General features: G+C 40.8%; 1 protein-coding gene across 1 annotated transcript in view; it reads left to right on the forward strand.

Moving 5' to 3' along the window:
* The first annotated feature begins 3104 nt into the window (after positions 1-3104).
* frem1a (Fras1 related extracellular matrix 1a) overlaps positions 3105-21124 on the forward strand; it is a 45561-nt gene continuing 27541 nt past the window's right edge. Inside the window, 9 exon segments of the mRNA XM_044185081.1 lie at positions 3105-3237; positions 11629-12083; positions 15593-15687; positions 15790-16100; positions 18150-18346; positions 18879-19202; positions 19295-19316; positions 19319-19402; positions 20139-20270. Of these exon segments, the coding sequence (XP_044041016.1) occupies positions 11841-12083; positions 15593-15687; positions 15790-16100; positions 18150-18346; positions 18879-19202; positions 19295-19316; positions 19319-19402; positions 20139-20270 (1408 nt within the window). The 5' untranslated portion in view covers positions 3105-3237; positions 11629-11840.

Below are 21124 nucleotides of genomic sequence, written 5' to 3' on the forward strand. Positions count from 1 at the left end.
AGTACATCTTGTAGCAACACTTCATTACAGTGCCTTGCCCACAGTAAACTTTGTGTTTATTTCTGATGCAGGTTTTAGACATTTTTACTGGTTAAACACAGTATCTAACACAGTGACTAAATCTTTAATGATGGCTGGTTTCCATTTCAGAATCCCACTTACAGTGCCCTGGTTTTGTGCATGTTGACTTACTGTGGCTTAGTGTCACTCCTAAATGGAACAGAGCCATTCATTTCAACATTTCAGTTTATTTGAGTATTGTGAATTGATGTGAATTTCACGAGCTGTTCACTGCTTGGGACTGCGCTCAACTCTGCCTGCCAAATCTCCATGCAACTTCACACGAAGTCTGCTCTTCAACAGAAATCTGAACATGACTCAGATCTAGCTGACAGAAAACTTCACAAATCAAGCCATGCTTGCAAACTCCACTTCATGATTAAATATCTTAGACACCACTGGTCCACTTGGACTAAACTTGGAGGGATGTGTGTTCTGGCATTTAAAGAATACACATCGGGTCTGATGGGGTGCTGTAATTAAAAGGTCAAAGTTTCAGATTTTGGAAGGACAGCAGCCTCACCACCAGTTTTGATGAAACCTTCATTGCAGATTGCAGTTGAGGGTGCCTACATCATTTCTGGGTGACAGCATGGGTTTACTTGTTGAAATGTTTAATGTGATTTCCAGAAAACAGGTTGGTACTACGTAATAAAAAAAGAACTCTGGACAAATCATCTCAACTTCACTAAGGCAGGTGGATGGAATACATTGTATCAGTAGTGGTCATATTATTCTCTCCGGCTAATACTGACCCCTATTGGCTCCCTACAAAACTACAGTCCTAATGTATTAGTCTAGCAGTGTTCAAATGCTATTCGGAAGAATTCAGTCACAATTTCGCTTCGCTCTCTTTAAAAGGCTTTTATGGAGGTTTTAGGATAAATGTTTTAACCAAGGCTTTCCTTTTATACAGCGGTGTTTGTGTTCTCTTGCAACTGTAATACTTGCTAGTTTACCAAGCTGTGATGAATTTGCCAATTTAATAAAGGAGGCAATGAGGGATGATTGGATTAGGACTGCTGCTGAAATCAAATCATTCAAAAGAAAGAGCACTAAAAACAAAACAGAGAAAAAACTGAAGATTAAGTCCAGGTAAAGGTTAACACTTTTTGATGCTGGCTTGTGGTGTTACGCACCAATAACATTACTGAGAGAGTTAGGTAGCACAAAAGGTGAGAATAAAAAAAACCCTGCCTTCATCTAAATTAAGTGTTACATTTGAAGTCAACCAAGAGCTGAACCAACGCTCAGATGTTGAAGTAGGGTTATTTTAACCCCCGCAGGGCAGGGCTATCCTGTGTGTGCACTGACATTATGTTAACACGAACTATTTCACTTTTGCAATTTGTGTTTTCTTTAACTCAAGGACATCATTTCCACTGAGGAACATCTCCTCCTCATCCTGCCAGTGTCACCATTCAGAACCTTTGCCTTCAGACTTCCTACATACCAGTTTGTTTAAAGCATACCCCAGCCTTAAGAGCAGCTAAATCATGGGAGCCCTGGTAGCCTTATAGTTAAGGCGCAAACTATATAACTGTATTAATTCTATGGTTCGATTCCCAGCCAGGGACCTCTGTTGCATGTCATACCCCTCTCTCTCCCCATGTTTCCTGTCTGTCTCTACTGGCTGACAAATAAAAGCAAAATGGCAAGAAACCAATCTTTAAAGTAGCACACACTGGGAGGTCAGGCTGGATGGATGGGCGTGAACCCTGAACACCACCGTTCCATAACCTTAGCCACGTGTTGACACGACCACACCACGACAGTCCCTTACCCTTAACAAAGCGATCATTTTAACCCGAACCACAGTGTTTTCCCTAACCTTAAATAAGTAATAAACACTTCTATGTGTCGTTCTAAAGGGCATGGACAAACAGCGTATTTTCTCGTCTAATTTGGAGAACTTCTCGAATTAACACGTTGTATCTTGTTTAAACGTGACTTTTAGCCCACGAACGTCTAGGGCTTATTGGAAATGTTTCGTTAAAGGCGGCTGAAAAACATCAATATTGAATAAACAACTTATTAGATCGTTTTTCAAAAAAAAACTACCGTCCTTATCTAAACATATAAAGCAAGCCACAAGACATACTGTGGAGAAAGGCTCTGTTCCAAGGTTGGATTTGTAGTTATCAGCGTTGTTTCAAATGTCAGTGGGATATTGAACGGGGTTTTCTTACTTTTAGAACGTGTTAGCAAACAGTTGCCTATTTACACATCCAGCAGACACAGAGCGACAACAGCTTTCATTTGGAGTCGTGTTTGTGTAAGTCCAATACTCACTCTCATTTTAACTCCGTTTTGGTCTCCACCGACTCCTGAGAAACATATCAGGCTCTTTCACTAACTGTGTCTGTCTGCTGTTTGCTGCTGGACAGGTAGTGTACAGTGGGTTTATTAGAGCTTTTCACTGAAAACAGCTGCTGGAAACCAGGTTGATGAGAGCGGTGCGAGTGAGCCAAAACAGTACAGCTGTGGGGCGTAAAACTAAAACAGTGAGCTAAAAGACACTAAAACGCTCTGCAGAGCTGAGGGGAGCTGCAGAGTTGGTGATAACTCTCTGTAGGTTCGGTACAACTTTGACATTAACCACAAACCATTTGATCCATTATTAATATACAAAAATATGGATAAGTGCAGCTTTTCCTGCTCCAGGAAAATCAAATACAAGTCACTACATTTTTTTTGTAAAAGTTGAGGACCAGGATTTAGATTTACACCACTGCTCTGTGGCTATGCAGGGTGTGTATCCTTTTATAGAGTACATGAAGTCCAGTTTGTCTCCTCTGGTCTTTTCCTTACATTAGTGCACTGTTAGGCCTTTTATCTTTGCCCCTTCTGGTCAATAATGACAAAGCTGTTCCTTAAACTCCCAGGCACTTTGGACAAGACTTTGATCTCAGAGCCTGGTGTTTGTCTTTAGGTTTTTCCGCTCCGATTACTGATCCCACAGCAGCAACGAGAGGAGGAAGGCGTCCTCAGTCAGTTCTTCCTGCCCTCAGCCTCTGTCTCTCCCTTCTTCTCCCTCTCTACTCATCTCACTCTCTTATGGGTGGAGTTTGTCAGTGAGGAGTGAGCTAGATTCTGTCAATGAGGTAGTTGCTGTTAAAAGCAGAGGAGAGCAGACAGGTAGGGAGGAAGAAGAAGCGCCAGATGTGAGCAGATCAGGTAAGGACATGTCTAAATGTATGTGGAGATCTCTGCAGGGGACTTTCTTGTTCAGGAAAATAATGCGATGTTTACTCGGATGTCTTCTTCTTCTCCCTCCTTTTATTTTTAGCAATTTTTCTTCTTAATGACCTACATTTGTCTGTCTGTGTTTCTTCATCATCTGTTTCTCTTCCGTCTTTCTCATCATAAACTAAATCATAATCTATCGTTTTGATGAGAAATCTGCCTCTTGTTGTCTCAAAATATTCATCATTTATCAGTATACTCATTAACTGATGCCTCAGTAAATGACTCAAATCTTTTTGTCAGTACATGGTATTTAATTAACACAGCCAGATATACATACATTTAATGAAATCTGGTTTTCAAGAGTTAAAACGTACCCACCATCATCAGGGATAGTGTATTTAAAGGGAAAATCATTTTAAAACTGCACATACATGCTCTTTTTTCCTATAATGCTACAGCACTGTAACATGCACCAGTGTACAAAACTGCACTTTCACCCATTTGTCACATACTCAGCTCTTGTTTCTAGCAGTTAGGGAGTATTTGGGAGCTTTTTAAGGCTTTCTGTTGCACATTCTGGACTATTCTGCTGGACGGCAGCCAAATGTTATCCACTCATGTTTTCAGCAGAATGCTTTCTTCTTCTCCCGATGGCTCGTCTTTCTTTTAAAATTACTGGCTGCTAAGGACCCTGTCATTATTAAGATTAGAAGAAGCCCTTGCTGTGAATGGATGTAACAGACATTCCCAGCTGTGGAGCGAAGCCACTTGTTACATGAAACATCACATTCCCTCACAGCTGTGTGTTTTGTGTTCATCACCAGTTTGTGGTATGGGAAAGGCAGGATGAAATTCTGCTGGGTTATGGAAGGGTAGAATTATGAGATGCTATTTGACCTTTATGACCTTTGATTATTATTTTATGCTTGTGCTATGTTATCTTTACAAGGGGGAGGTGGGGTAAACAAACAGAAAGCACATGTTGTGTTTTTTCCAGCTGGCATATGTCAAATCTTTAATCCTAATATCTCAGAACTGCACTGTATCCAAAAAACTCTTAGATATAATACATATCATTCATGATGTATGTAGTACAAGAAGTTTGGTGAAATGTTTCAATATGATTTTTTCATATTTATATATATCTGATGGCTGGTGCTCTATCTTCCCCCAGAACTGTTTCAGTTCATAACAGACCATTAAAGGGGCACTCCAGTGATTTAGTGTATTGCACTTCCATAAAGTTGGGGGACTCACAATAGACAGATAAAAAAAAAATCCTGACTTTTGGTCCCTAATATAGGTCAACTGGATCCTACATTTCCCATAATGCAACTTAATAGCATTTTTTTGTTAGACCCTGTCTGCCTGGTAAATGCCCCCATATTTAAAACTTCATCCCCAGGTTGTAATCCAGGCTTCTTGTTAAAACTCCGTAATTTCAAAGCCGAAGCCGAGATGACCCTGATGACATCATTAGGGGTTAAAGTAAGAATTTTGAAAAAGAAATAGCACATTTATTCTCTTACAAATGAAACAATGAATTTATAAACATTACACGTTTGCTCAAATCAATACACTCTGAGGTTTTGCTGCTATAGTTTTACTTGCTCTGGTATGACCAGTAGCTCTTGTTGGCTAATGTTAGCTAAGGTTAGCAAAATTTAGAAAGATGATGTTGCACAAGTCACGGTAGGCTTGCTTTAATATCGTTTAATATCGTTTGTGTATAATATCGTTTGTGTATAATATCGTTTTCTCCTGTGGGCACTGACGTAAAGACGAGCTACTGTAGCAAAGAGTTTCCCTACGGGGATCAATAAAGTATTTCTGATTCTGATTCTGATTCTTTAGGACCTGGTCACACCAGAAAGTGTTCATCAGTTCATCAGCATGTGCTTGTGAAACAGGTGGTGCAAAGCTTGGTGACTACTTGCAAGGCTAGCTGGTTAAGCGATCTAGCTGACAAGCTAACCGTTAACACTAGCCAGCTAGGAATGTACTGGCCAGACTCAAAAGCTGTACACCAGCTATCTACTTTGCAGCTATCTAGCTTGCTAACTGTGTTAGCTTATAGGCTATGATAGCTTGACAGCTATGACAGTTCTAACCAGTGTGCCAAACATGGGGAGTCTGGGTGGGTCTTAAACAGTCCTTAAATCTAAAAACAAAATAATAAAAGATGAGATCTGCTGCTATTCTACCAATGATCTCACTGTATGAACTGTAAATCTTTCAGAACAGCTCACAGTGTCAGAAAAACACGGTCAGTTAACAGTTAAATCCTTTTTAAATGAATGTATCCATGCTGTGCCAGCTGCGCGTAATTTTACACACAGTTTTGGAGAGGTGTGAGTGTGTGTCTGTGCCATCGAGTTGGTCTGAGCGGGAGGAAACACAAGTGAAAATAATCTGCACAATCTGCACGTGTCACTACGTTTTGATTTCCTTCTTTAACATTTATGTAGCTCCTTCTTGTGCGCCCGCACAGGTTTAGCCTGTACTGCCTAGCAGTCAGCTCGCGAGCCTTATACATTAACGCGTCAGGCTGGGTCGGGTCTGGAATCGATTTAGCGATAATTGCAGGTAAAGGTTCGGTTTTAATGCCGAGCTTTGCAGGTGTAAGGCGGGTGTGCAGACGTACAGGACTGTAAATTTGTTGAAAGGTTTTTAATAACATCTCTCTCTTTTTCTTTGTTGCATATAGGGATCAAAATTGTGTGTGTTAATGTGTGTATGAGTGGATCAGAGTATATCCCCATCCAAACCCCTCTGTTTTGGATTTTCCCCTCCATTCACAGGTTAGAAATGTCGAGACGGTTTGTTTTTGGTCACAAAACTTGACACAAAAGATTTGCATGTGAACCAATCCACTGACTGCAGCAATACCACTGAAATGAATTCCTTTGGCCCTGAGATTTTGCTGTTTTTAAATGCTGGTGTGACCAGACCGTAGAATGCTCCCTACAGAGTCACAGAAGACCCTGTTTTCACAGGATGAGTACTGCTCCTCGTGACGTGTAAAGCGATCTCTATGTGTGGAGTGCCCCTTTAAGAGGGTGTGAATCAGCTGGAGAGAGTGGTACCATACCATCCAGCACTGATGTATTGTTTAGGTTTGGATTAGGGAGTGCATGTTGTACTACCACAAGCTCATGGGAATGTAAATCTAGTCTGTCATTAGACCTGTCGGTAAAGAATACAATTCACTCCTGACATGAGGGTAATTCAAGGTGAGGTTGGTGGTCTTTGCCAATCTGGTTAGGATCTAAATCCACAGTACTTAACATGACAGGAAATAGGACGGCTTCCCTGGATGCGTCCTGTTGACATCATATTGTATAGCGACTCTAACATGAAGCTCTGCCAAAACAGGAAAAGGATCAACTGCAAACAAGGACAGCTTAACATTAGGACCTTTCCCAGCACTCCCACCTCCCATCTGCAGCCTCCCCACTGGGACTGACATCAGTCCGTGAGCCATCCAAATCTTTAACAGGACGGGTCACCGAGGCCTTTGAGCTGTTTCACTGAGAGTAAACATCAGTGACATGCAGTCATCTAGTGTGACACGGGGCTGGACCCGGTGTTTTCTGCTACAATGTGATCCACTCTCAGCTCTGGCATGCAGCTGGACTCTGGTTTGCTCCACATCTCATTACTCACAAAGCTCCATAGTAAGTAGCATGTATGTGCTCATGTAGACCAGTAGGGAAGATACTGCTCATCATTTTCCTTGATCTGACTGATTGTCTGACAAAAATTTGCTTTCATTGTGACATTTATGAAAACACACTCTATGGCCAAAACTATGTGGACACCAGAACAGACCCAGATAGCTGAACATGTCATTCTAAAGCCACAGGCAATACATGCTCCCATTCAGACACAAGAGCATCAGAGGTTTGCTAACACATTAGCCATATCAACTTTATAAGGTGATAATATGTCAGATGTTGTGTTTACAGTTTGTGCCCCCAAGAGGCCAAATAAATCCATTGGTGCGGCTTTAACTTTGTTTGGTTTGTTTTTTGAGGTGTTTGTAATGATCCTCGCTGTATCCTGACTGTACAGCACAAATTATACTTTGGCTAATATTTTACATACCAAAGGTGCTGTCAGGTGAAACCACATACCTGCAAAAAGTCACCTTTTCAGGAACTATGTTAAATAACAGCCTTGTGTTCAGCTGGACCAGCACCAATGTTACAGATGTTTCAGTGAAAAATGTAATCCTACAATTGAAGTTAAAACATGAAAATCATCAAAATGAGGACTAACAAAAGCAGTACATTGCCACCACTCCTGAAGAGGTCTGTGGTGGAGGTGAAGGGGGGTTGTGACCATTTGGAATCCTGTTTTTGCACTCAGCTCCTTGAACATGATCGTTCCAGCTCCCTAAACACAAGCATTGTTCAGGGGGACAAGTTATAACACATTCCCCAATGCAGAGGCTGATTATAAGGTGCTTTCTGTGGGAGGTCTGGGGTTGGTGTCCCAGACAAGTGTTGAAGGAATGTGGCAGGATGACATCTGAAGCCTGTGTTCAATTACAAAACGGCTCCACCACACATCCTCAGTGGGGTCTGGGGTGAGGTAAGATGAAACTTTATTGATCCCTGAGGAGAAAGGAGAAATTAGGTACAAGGAGCCTAGAGCAAAACAGAACACAGAATGAAAACAGGCTATGATTGCAAAAGAAGGGGAGCAATTTAAGGCCCCCTTAGGTTATATTAAAGAAAGTTTTTCAAGATGGTTTCATGGGATGTTTGTCCCCTACTGCTTTTAATAATTATGGTAACCAGCAGAGAATAAAAGGCTTCTATAGTGGAAGGGTCCATGCTGGGGGTGACTATATATAAAGGTCGAAGGTCACTGAGAAACATCATGCCATTACTAGAGAGAGCCTGTTTAGCTTCAGGGAAAGTCCAACATTTGTGCGTAATGAACATATTTCCTGTCTAGCTGAACACAGAACAAGTCACAAAGTTTACAAACCGAGATCTGGAACATTCCTGAAGCTGGCTGGAGACTGATTACTGTTGTTCTGTACATTGCAGTTGTTGTCATAAACCAGCAGTGTCGGTGTGTTGCTGTATATGACGATGTTCTTATATTGGTGCTCATTCATGCTCCTGCTTGTAGACTGAGTAGTTTTGTCTAATTATATTGTTATTTGTGGTACTGGCTGCTTATGATGGCGAGCTGATGATGGAGATCAATGGATCGTGTTCATTGGTGCCCCGTAAAGGTGTTGGGAGGTGTGTTTTTGAACTTTGGACGCAGCCAGGCTAGCTGTTTCCCCCTGCGCCCACGTGTTTATGTTAAGCTAGGCTAACCTCGTCCTGACTCCAGCTCCAGTCTTAATGGACAGACAAGAAACAATATCAATCTTCTCATGTCACGCATTCAGTATTTTCCAAAGAGGTGAACTATTCCTTTAAAGCCCTTTTGTGGTGACCCCCAGTGAGAGGATAAAAAGGCGACATGGCAGAGAGCAATGCATGCTGATACCAACAGGAGAAGTAGCAATTATTAAGGAGCATTATTGAGAAAAGGTTTTGTTTTTACACTCTTAAGTTTTAAAACCTACTGGTTTAAAGGGAACATGCAATTTGGGGGCTTTTCTGTAATTTTGAATCCTCTATATAATTTTATTTTTTAGATGTTGATGTGACAATGTTTAAGAAAAGCATACGCCTGATGCCTGATGTCTGTTTTTGGTATATTAAAGCAGTCATGAACTGACATATTTTATAACTGAATAAACCCAATTTAAACCTAAACTAATTTCAAATATTTTTTGTGCTGATCTGAAAAGCAAACCCTACATCTTCAGCACAAGAGGACATCCAGTGAAGGGATCACAAAGTAACCACACCAAAGACAAGACAGAGCTCACTAAAATCCTTACCAGCCGCGACAGCGATGCTGGTATTGTTTTCACCTTGTGATTCTGTGTGTGTGTGTGTGTGTGTGTGTGTGTCATCATGGCTAAACGTGGTCCTGGAGACACCTACTGTAGCGGGAACTACCACAGTAGCGGTTTTAAATGTGTGTGGACAGATTTTGTCAACGCAATAGCGTCACGACCGTGCAAGACGCAGTCACGAAAATTGACAGGTGCGTAGTTGAGATCAAGATGAAGGCAGAGTTTGAAAATGGGTGTGGTCCGAGCAAGGGCGCCAGAAGTAGGGGGGTAGGAAGTAGGGAAGGGGCCATTGGCCCCCCCACTTTATGCCCCCAGCCCACATTCATTTTAAGTTGTGGAATTAGCTTTGCCAAGATGGCAAGATCCAGGCAGACAAGAAAACCACATGGCTTTAGCATCCAGTGATCCAGCACACTCTAGATGACATTCAGCCTTTATTATAACAACTAACGACAGCAACTAACATGATACATCTTACTTAATAAAAAATATTATTTAAGGACAAAGCGCATCAAACCTTTACTTGCTTGTCCCTAACCAAATAGACTACAGCCTAATCTACACATAATTATTACTGGCTGCAATAGCCCCCCCACATTCAATATTCATGTTCTTGCCAAACAACTGATGATTTATCTCTTGACAATAATGGCACATTCTACATTCATGACTAACCTTGTTTAATGTTGTCATTCCTTGTATCAAACCAGGTAATATTTCAGCAAAACACATATATACGTATGTCAAAATTAACATAGGTTAAACGCAAGCGGCAAACTGAAAGATGAGGCCAACATGAAGTGCCAAAAACAGCACTTCCTCGAATGGCCACTTGAGGCTGGCTCCAAAAGCACTGCACTCCCCACAGAGCTCCATGTTAAAATGGCCAGCTTTACAGCAGAAACAAACACGTTCACAGCCTGGTACAAAAAAACGGTTTTGGTCTCCATAGGTAATTTCCCCCTTCATGACAACTGTGAGGGGGGGGGGTATTTGTTTATAACTCACCCGTTTAAATTATATTAAGGCTTAAAGTTATGCATAAATAAGGACGTGGTCGCTTTGAGTGACGGGTGGGTGCCGTCACAGGTGGCTTGCCGCTAGGTGGTTTCATCAACCAGGCTTCATTCGGCCCGCCTCAGCTCCACCTCTTTGCCCATTTTTGGATTAGCCGGAGCCGCCGGGAGCCGCTCACTTTGAGCTTCACAACGGCTCTTCAGAAACCTATGGGTGACGTCACGGACACTTTGTCCATGTTTTATACAGTCTATGAAGTTGACCCTGCGAGGACGGTTAGGCATATTGAGAAATCTGGCACAGTTCACCTGTTTCGCCAAACTCACTTCTCTCATGTCATGTGTCCATTGCACCATACACACCGATGTGACGTCGCAGCTGTTGTGATCCCATCACAAGATGGTCTCTAGTTTATCTTTGTTATTATGGGCACAAAGTAGACATCAGGGTGTTTTTGGTTTGTTCATTTGTTTCATTTTTGTTGAAGCTGCGCTAATCAATATTTTTATATTAACTTCAGATCAAATTGCTATTTATGATGTAAAATGTGTTATTCATATTGACAAACCCACAGAGAATTATCACTCTGCAGTTCCCCTCAGCTCTATGGCACTTTTAGCCTGTTTTAGCTCCGTTTTGTTTTTTCAGGCTAGCAAACTCCACTCTCATCAATCTGGTTTTCAGCAGCAGCAGCAGCTGTTTTCAGCACAAAAGCTCTGATAAATCCACTGTACACTACCTGCCCAGCACCAGGCAGTAGACAAAGTTAGCATCTAGCTGGTGAACATAGTGGAGCATTTAGCAGCTAAAGAGCCAGATATTTTTCTCAGGAGTTGGTGGAGACCAAAATAGAGCTAAAAGGAGAGTGAATATTGGACTTAGATTCTTCAGGTGGACACAAACACGACTCCAAATGAATGCTAATGTTGCTCTCGGTCTGCTGGTTGTGTAAATAGGCAACTGTTTGCTAACACGTTAGCCATATCAACTTTATAAGGCAATAATATGTCAATGTTGCATTTACAGCTTGTTGAGCTGCCCCCAAGTGGCCAAAGAGAATCAATCTGTATAGCTTTAATAAAATGATGGGTCACAAAAGATCCGGCCTCTTACTATCCCTGTCCACTTCTGTATATATATGTAGTCATCATATGTTCAATTGTCACTACAGAAACTACATTTGGGTGTTTTCAAAGCTCAGCCGCTTGAGCTGCGTTGTTTGCTAACATGCTAGCATGGCCAACAAAATCAATGAATGCAGCTTTAATTGCTTTGAAATACAATATTTTTTATTCTTTCTCATTTGGTTCCCTGAAATGTTGTGATATTTTTGGTTTTGTTCATTTGCATTGTGACATGTGTTTTGCACTTCTGGGCCACCTGATAGGTTATATGTGTTACAGACTGAAACTTGTTCAATTTCTTTACAGATCCTGAATGATCATGTGAACTGGTAAAAGCTCACATCCACATGCCACAATATCATCATACAACCAGGGGGAAATGTAGCTTCTCCTCAAGAGAAAGACATCCCTTGGTTTACTAAAGTCTCCTACTGAAGTGTGTTTCTGAAAGCGATCCTGCTTTTGTTTGGAGTCAGTCCTTGAAGACCCTACAGGACGTCAGTTTGCGACTGACAGTGATGGGTTCACAGGGTCAAACACTGGCCTGGACCTTACTTCCAGTGCTTCTGCTGGGACTGATCTACTCATCACACGGTTCCCTTGTGAAAGTCAATAAGGGTTTAAAGGTGAAACGGGGTCAGTCAGCCTACCTCCAGGACGGTGACCTGCAGTTCCATATTCCCCGTCAGAAGGATGCATGCAAGGTGGAGGTGGTGTTAAATGAGCCCATAACTCAACGAGTCGGAAAACTCATGCCTCAGGTAATGCAAAAATCCTCTTCTAATGAAAACCTTAGTGTGTTCCAGGCAATTTACCATGTGTAGTAAAACCAAGTTGTCTAGTTTGAAGGCATACATTACGCTTCCATAACACTGTTTGACAGCTAACATGTAGGAAACCATGTAATATGTTACTAGTATTGTCTTAATGATGACAATAGCTCAGTGCTGGGTTATAAGTCTTTTCATTTATTTTTCCCCATTCTAGCAGATTCTATCATGTTCCTACCAAATGTAAATGGCCCTCAAGATCCCACAGTTGTATGCCTCAGTGCATGATGTATGGCACTATAAAAGCACATAAAATCTGTCAAAAAAAATCTAATTGACACAGGGAGTCTATGATTTAAAGATATAAGGAATAACAAGAGATAGAAAGAAATACTGGGGTGAATGGAGAACCCCGTCTCTTACAACATCATGGTGGAAATGTAATTGCTGTCTGAATCACTCACTTATTTTGCCCTGTGTGCTGTTAGGTTTAGGTAACTTGGTTTAGTTTTGGTTAATTAATGAAAAAGTCAGTGCACCTTGGCATTGAGTCTCCAAGTCTCTGGAACTCTGCTAGAGGGATGGAACACCTTCTTCCAAAAGATATTTCAGATATTTGGTGTTTTGATGATGATGGTGGACAGCGCTGTCTAACACGTCGGTCCAAAATCTCCTATAGGTGTTCAACTGGGTTGAGATCTGGTGACTAAAGGCCATAGCATATGATTCACATCATTTTCATACTCATCAGTGAGCCCTATGGATGGGGACATTGTCATCCTGGAAGAGACCACTCCCATCAGGATAGAAATGTTTCATCATAGGATAAAGGCGATCACTCAGAACAATGTTGTACTGATTTGCAGTGACCCTTCCTTTTAAGGGTGGACCCAAACCATGCCAGCAAAATGTCCCCCACTGCATAACAGACCCCCTCCCTGTCGGGGTCAAGCATCCAGGCCTCTTGGTGTTCGTCACACATGCACTCGCCCACTTGTGGATAATGTGGTGAAGGATGACTCATCTGACCGGATCACGTTTTCCACATCTCTGTAGAGGTGTATGCACCGCAGCCCTACTATAACATCCCTCTCTATGTAACTGTCGACAGTCTGATCACGTCCTGCATTGACATTCAGTCACCTGAGGAAGAGTTGCTCTTCTGTTTTTTCCTTATGTATCACACTAATGCACAAGCATCACAGTCATTAAGTGTGTGCTGTCAACCACACTTTCCGACCCTATTTGCTGATGTCTTTCCCACAGATCTAAATGCAGATGTCGCTTTAGTCACTGTTCCTATTGAAACACCAGCCAGCCGAGCAGTCTTTGGCTGAAGCTCCTGCCATCCGTGCCCCAGCAATGAACCCTCTTTCAAAGTCACTCAAAGTCATCATTTTTATACATGCCACAGAGCATGACTGGATGGTAACTGCCTAATTGTACCATGCAGTGCACCTGTGTGGAAGCATCTGCATTCGTTATATTTCTCCACATTTATTCAGGTTTTTCCTTTAATGAAAAAATTAAATATGTTGACAGTTAACTAACTCAGTATAAAGATTTTGTGTTGCAGCAAACGGTTTGCAGATAGTTTCAATATAACTTTTCCTCTATATAAAATATTTCTGGCACTGTATTTCCGACAAAAGATCTTTGCTACTGCAACTACGCTGTATATGACTGTACGTTTTAGGAGACAGGGTTAAAATGGAATCAGAATACAAGCAATCCAGCAGTCGCTGAAGCAAATAAAATTTTTCAGCATTCTGAAATTGTTGACCTTGGGCTCTGATTTTAAAGTGTAAATCCTTAACATGTGGTTTACTGCAAACTCTGGGTTAATAAATTCAAATACAACATGGTATTAAGCTAGGTTTAGGCTCTCAGTACACTAGGGTTTAGGTTATGTCCTGGCTAAGTGTGAAAAGCCTTGTTAAAGACCTTTACTGTCCCTTCAGCCGACACACACCTGGCTTGGAGATATATCTCCATGTCTTGAGCAGCCTCAGTCGAGAAAAGAGAGGTATTTTGGGGAAGAGAAGGTGGAGGGACCCCTCTATACTTCTTCCTTTGTTTTCCAGGCAGACAGGCCGTCTCCTGTCTAATGACGCTGTGCTGACAGATAGCCATCTGTTGAATGTCCAAAATAAGTAATTTTTATGCAAAAAAGTAGAAAACTAAAGTTTAGGATTAAACTTAAAATATTCACTTTGCCATTAGTAGGCACGCACGATGAGTTGGTAACAATCAAGCCATTTACACTGTTTTCAATTTACGTTTAGTTAAATTTTCTGGGATGTAGTCTTTGATTCAGAACTATGTTGGTAATACTTCTTAGATATTAATTAATTCATTGTTTGTAACGATGTATTATACAGGTCTGTAATTTCCAACTAAGTTTCTTGGAAAGAACTATAGTACTAATTATAGGGCAAATAGAAATGTCCTTCAAAGTAAAGCTCCATTGTAACCCAAGGAAATATTCATTCATTATTAATTCATTATTGGAAACTTTATTCCCCCAAATATATTGAATTATATTCTCGCCTGTGGACAGATTGCACACTTCACGTTCAGCTACCTGCTGTGTTCTGTCTAGAAGACTGTCATGCTAGCAATTAATTGCAATTACTTATTTGGAAGTGTATCAATATAACACTGTCTTTATTTTCTCTACAATTAGGACCAAATGACATAGTTCTACAAATTTATTTAACATTATTAGGAAGTTATTTAGAAATGACAGACCTGTAAAATGAAGCGTTACCTTAGTTCCTGGTTTGGTGTGTAGAAAATCTTAAATCTGGTTTTAAATCTGTTACCATTTGGTTTCTTCGTGCCAATGTGGATTAACCAAAAATCTGATTTAGGCTGAACATAATGGAAACTGCTATCATAAACACACTACATGCTAAAGTGTCTAAAGCAAGACTGTGTAGCTTTTGAAAGAAGAAATAACAGATTATTCCTCTTACAAATGAAAAGTTAAATTAAAAGGCAATATAACAGACTGTACTTATATAGCGCCTTTCTGACTACGCAAAGCGCTTCAACTACATATCACATTCACACACTGAAGGCACAGCCCTCAGGAGCAATTTGGGGTTCAGTGTTCAGCAGGGGGAAGCCGGGATCGACCCGCTCTACCACTAAGCCACAGTCGCCCCAGATGCACCCTTACTCAATTCAGTACAGTCTTGCTGCTTGCAGTTTTGCTGCTACAGCTTTACTTGGTCTGGTATAACCAGTAGCTTATGGTGGTTAATGTTAGCAGACTTATATATAGATATTGCTGTGTAACTGACATTAGCGCAAGTACACCTGACTCAGTAATACTTGTGCTACTGTTAGACTACAGTATGGTGTAATGTTCAGCAAACGCTATAAAGTCTTGTTTAATTTAAACAATTAAGTTAGCTAAGTAGTTCTACATACTGTAGTCCTGACTCACTCATTATATTTGATTATATTTAAGATTTCTTCCTTTATTTGTTCAGGTATTTGATTGCCACTATCTGGCTGATGAGGTAAAGTACGTGCATAACGGCTGTCCATGGTTAAAGGAGGACACTGTCAAGCTTCGACTGTACAGGTACAACACCTGGATATCCTTAAAATGGGAAACACACTTATTCTCCTTCTTTCCTGTTCTTGCTGGTATGTCAGCATGATTATCTTATGTTGTTTTGACTAGGTTCACAGAGACAGAGACATACATGGAGGTGTTTTCTCTCCATTTGGACATCATGGAACCTGAATGCAGCATCATAAAGCTGGGTCCCAAATCCCTGGAGGTTCCTGAATTTTACGGCCTCTCTGATGCTGTGGATGGCAATGTGGTATCCTTCCACTATGAGAGGAGGTCTAGCCTGGAGTGTAGCATCCATTTGAGTAGCCATGACACACACCTGCCAGCCCACGGCCATTTGGTCACCGGAGAGCCAGAGAAAGCTACGAAGAGAGGGGACGAGCCAGAGAGCTTCATCCACCTACGTCAGCAGCTAGGTAACCTATGAAACTGCATGACTGACAGCTGATGATGGCAAATCCCCTATCCATAAGTGAATAGGAAAAAATCCACCAATACATGCGTAACGCACTGTGGTAGACTAGGTTTAAGTGCTTAAATAAAGATTGGGCAGTATGACAGTTCAGAATGTCTCAGTGATCAAGTACAGACATAAACTTGACTGTACTATAGTTTTACGGTTGAGAAAACAGCCTTTAATTCTATACAGAAAAACCTAGTTTAATTTTTATTTTTTGAGTTTCATGTTGTAATCTTGTATGACAGTCTGCTGTGAAGCAAGATTCCTACGTGTTAGTATGTCCCTGTTTACACCTGGCATTAACATGTGTCCTGGGTGATCCAATCACAGCTCTAAGTACAGGTGTGAATGCACCCAAGACGCATTGAGGGCACATTGAGATCTGATCACTCAGACCACATTCGAAGGTTGTCTGGGCCGCAAATGGCCACCTTTTAGCAGTGTGTACGCAAATGTGTCCTGGACCACATTAAAGGACCACCTACTCACATGTAAGCGGATGTACATATTCATTTGCACACCAACGACATCATATTAAAGTGCGAAACAAGAAGAAGAGGAAGCCACAACAACAGGCAAAATGGATTCTTGTGGATGGAGTACACACGAAACACACTGTCTGATGTCTTCCGGCTGCTCTGCCTCAACTTTGTGATTTACGGATTTTCCGGTTGGATAGATAGCTTTACTTGTTGCTAAAGTAACCACCATAGACTGGTAACCGCTAACTGCTGCTAACTGTACTGCTGTTAGCTAGTTAGCTCAGTTAGTCATGCAGCTAGTGGTCCTATTAACGCTAGCTGACTTGGAGCACCGGGGGAGTGTTGGTGTTTACACTGCTATCAAAAGAGCTTTGGACCGCTGGGAAGAGGAGGTTTAATAAAACTAATAAAGCTTTATTTAAGCTTTAAAGCTAATAGGACTGCTAGCTGCATGGCTAATTGAGCTTACTAGCTAACAGCAGCTAGTTAACGGTTACTTTTGCAACAAGTAAAGCTACCTGTCTATCAGGAAACTCTGTACCCTAACATTAAATCACAGAGTTGAGGCAGAGCAGCCGGAGGACATCAGGGAAAACCAGAAAATATTTTCTCCATAAAATATGATCCAGTTTCATCAAAATCAGTGAATAAAGTTATAAAGTGTTTTTGTACAGTAATTGTAATCGGTGAGGCCCCAGAAACACTCCGCTCCGCCGGCATCTATCGTTTTCCCGACCTAATACTTGTCTCATTTGTGGTCTGATAAACAGTAAATTCATCAAAATCACGTTAAAAACAGCAACGCATTTGGTCTTTGCAAACGGAAATGATGTATGTGTTTATTTGCATATAGATATAGGGAAGTGAGATCCGATCACAAGTGGTCACTTGAGGCGCATGCAGAGACACATTCTAATGCCAGCTGTGAACTAAAGTACCTGGACTGTCCACTTATGATCGGATCACCGAAAACACATGTTAATACCAGGTATAAACAGGGCCTAAGCCTCAGTAAGATTGATGTGAGTGCCATTTAAAGTTTTAATGACAGGATAACCAGGGACACAGGTAGATGTAGAGAAGACTATGTATGTGGTCTTATATGCATTTAAAACAAGTCTCTAATCAAGAAGTATAATAATAAGTAAGTACATAACTGGAAATCACCAAAAGCAGATGTAAGATGAGTACAGTAAGAGCTTTTGTCTGAGTAGAATCAGTGGCATATAAAATTGTGTCATCAGCAAAAAATAGACGTTAAAATTCTGATAAGGCAGAATGATGTTAATTATGTATAATGTAAATGGTAATGGACCAAAAATAGACCCCTGTGGCACCCCATTACTGATGAAAAGATGGCTTGATTTGGCACTTTCAGCCAAAACAGTTTGTTGTAAGGTAAGCATGGAACCAACTGAGTGTGACATCTGTGACATCTAAATGTCACACTCAATAGGTAAGACAAGAACACGAAAAGTGATGGTAAATTTGTGTAATCTCTCTTTGGTTGTGTAATTATTCAGATAATAAAGCCAGAGCGATGTGTAAATCTGAGGACTGCCTGAAGGGTCTGAAGCTAGTGAAGTTCACCAAAATTCCCTGTGATGACTTCCTGGTGATGGGGCTGAGGTATCAGCACATAGACCCTCCATCCCCAGACGTAGACTACATCGCAATCAGACTGGACCTCAAGGACACCAGGAGTGGCAGCATATATCAGGTAATATGGTTGTTGCTGTTGCTAACAATTTTGTATTTCTTTGTTTCTTACGACCTGTACAGCACTGATTGTACTAATGTACTAATTGGGGTTATAGTAATGTATTAGGCCGTCTATCAATCTATTGGCCTGTTCAATTCAATTAAATTTTATTTATAAAGCGCCAATTCATAACAGAAGTTATCTCATTGCACTTTTCCTATAGAGCAGGTGTTGTTGAGTACTTGTGAATTTTAGCTGAACAATGTATTACATGACAGCACAAAATCCTGGATTTCACTTGTCAGTATTAAATGGGTTAGGAGAGTTTAACGTTTGTTATTTTATTTATTTCTTTATTTGGCTCACAGTCTTGTTTTTTTTACCATTTGGTTTTAAAATATTTTGGCACTAAATAAACTCCACAAGCGATTCCAATCTTAAAAGATGGCTACTATCTCTCTCCCCAAATTTGCTAAAGAAATTATGCTAAATTGACAAAAAACATAGGATATTTGTTTGACGTACTGGTCGTTGTGTTTTCTTTGTGTAGTCTGAACAGGCCTGGATTCCAGTGCAGATAGTTGGTGCAATGCCCAACCAGCCCCCCAAACCGTCCTTCATGTCCTTGTTTATCCTGGAAGTGGACCAGTTTATCCTCACTCCGCTTTCAACTGCTACACTAGACGCTGAAGATGAGGAAACGCCCAAGCAGCTTTTGGTTTTCAACATTACCAAACCCCCCGTGGAAGGCTTCATCACCCATCTGTCTGATCACACTCGCCCAATCTCCTCCTTTACATGGCTCGATCTCAATGACATGCTTGTTGGGTATCAACCTCCAAACTCCTCACATACCCAACGCAGGAATTACGAAGTACTTCCCTTTTTTATATTTTGGGCAGTATATAAAACAATTAGTTTGGTGTTGTCATGGTTTCTGAACATCTTTGTAATCTTCCCATACAGGTGGAATTTGAGGTTCATGATTTTTCTTTGAGAAGAGCCCATCAATGACTGTTCATATGTCTGTACGGAATGCAGACACGAATGCACCCAGAGTGTCTTGGAACATGGGTATGCTAGCATCGTCACATTACAAATGCACAAATGCATGCATTTGTTTCAGTATCACCACTCTCATCAACCCTGCTTTCAGAAGCAGCAGGCAGCTGTTTTCAGCAAGGATGCTTTGAGAAAAACCCACTGTACACTACCTGCCTAGCGCCAAATGACAGACAAAGTTAGCAACTAGCTGGTGAAGAAAGTCAAACATTTAGCAGCTAAAGAGCCAGATATGTTTCTCAGGAGTTGGTGAAGACCAAAAAACATTCATCAAGTGGACAGAAACACAACTCAAATGAATACTAATATTTTTGTGTGTTTGTTAATTGTTAGCTATCCCATACAATAACAGTTTTAGTAAGCGATAATGTGCCAGGCTGTGTATCGGTCAGATTTTTGCAGTTTTTCAGCCACCAAATGGTCAAAGAAAAGAAACCCTTGTAAAGCATGTTAAGAAGACAAAGCCACCTTTGGAAAAAGCTAGAAAACCCATTTTCTGTACTTTCTTACTTTTTGGCTGCATTAGGCAAGGTTTTTATATGAGTAAAGATACTGGAAATCATCTCCATGTAAAGGAGCGTGAGCTGCCTCCAGTGCAGCAGTCTATAAATTCTCTGAACACAGAAAGCTGGACACTCCAGTATTAGAGCTTTTAATGCGCTGGTCTTTTTGGTATCCTTCAGAATGAGGACTGGCAAGTACAGTATACTTAGCTAAGTCATTTATCTATTAACAATTTGTCTTATAGGTCTCAGTCTGTTAGAGGGTCAGTCCCGACCAATAATTTGGGAGCAACTCCAGATTGTGGACAACGACAACCTGAATGCTGTTCGTATCATCACTGTGGACGGCCTGCAGCATGGACAGCTCACTGTCAGAGGTATGGACACAACTGCCAGTGGACAAACAAAATTATATCTCACCACTTGTATCTGGTATCCTCTGTAGAATAAATTTTAATCTAGAACAAATTGTTTTAAAGTCATGGTAAAATCTGTCTGGCTCTACTGAAGATTAGTTAATCCATGAGCTGGTGCATCATCAGGGAGGTGCCATCTGCTGCTCCAAAATCAAACCTTAAAGACAACTCTGACTATACGGCTGAACAATGTCTTGATTAAATTGTTGATCAACAATCTGTCACACCCAACTAAGGCTGGAAATCATTTTTCACTCTAATCCGGTCACACCAGCATTTAAAACAACAAAATTTCTGAGCAAAATTAGCCAAAGATGCACATTGAGTTGAACTTTGGGAAACTTTGACATTCAAGTTTGCGCCACTGACCAATAGCAAACCATGCCAGTGCTAACTTTGAGGGAATGGAAAGCCTTCATAGCCTATTAGCTGTGTTGAACCTAGAGCCACTTTAGACATCACATTGTCAAAAGTGTAATAAAACATTCTAACTAGGCACAGAAAGGAGGAATTGGAAGTAAAACACTCAAAAACTTCTAAGAAAAAGACAATGGCCAGCCTTTAGTTCGTAAATATAAAGAACACAAAATAAGAAACTCTTATCTATATCAGTTTAACTGTATTTCAAACACATATCAGTCAGATCATAAATTTCTCCCCCAAAATAATAAAAGAAGAGTTCTGTTTAGTTCATTTAAAAAAATATGTTTCACTGTCCACATCTACCCGGGTAGTTTGATCTGTTTTTTTGTTTTTTTATCAATGTCAGAGGTCTCTTTTGTTTTGCTTATTTGAAATCCACTCAAAGGAGAATC

This window comes from Siniperca chuatsi, linkage group LG22 (assembly GCF_020085105.1).
Source record: "Siniperca chuatsi isolate FFG_IHB_CAS linkage group LG22, ASM2008510v1, whole genome shotgun sequence".
NCBI classification, from domain to species: domain Eukaryota; kingdom Metazoa; phylum Chordata; class Actinopteri; order Centrarchiformes; family Sinipercidae; genus Siniperca; species Siniperca chuatsi.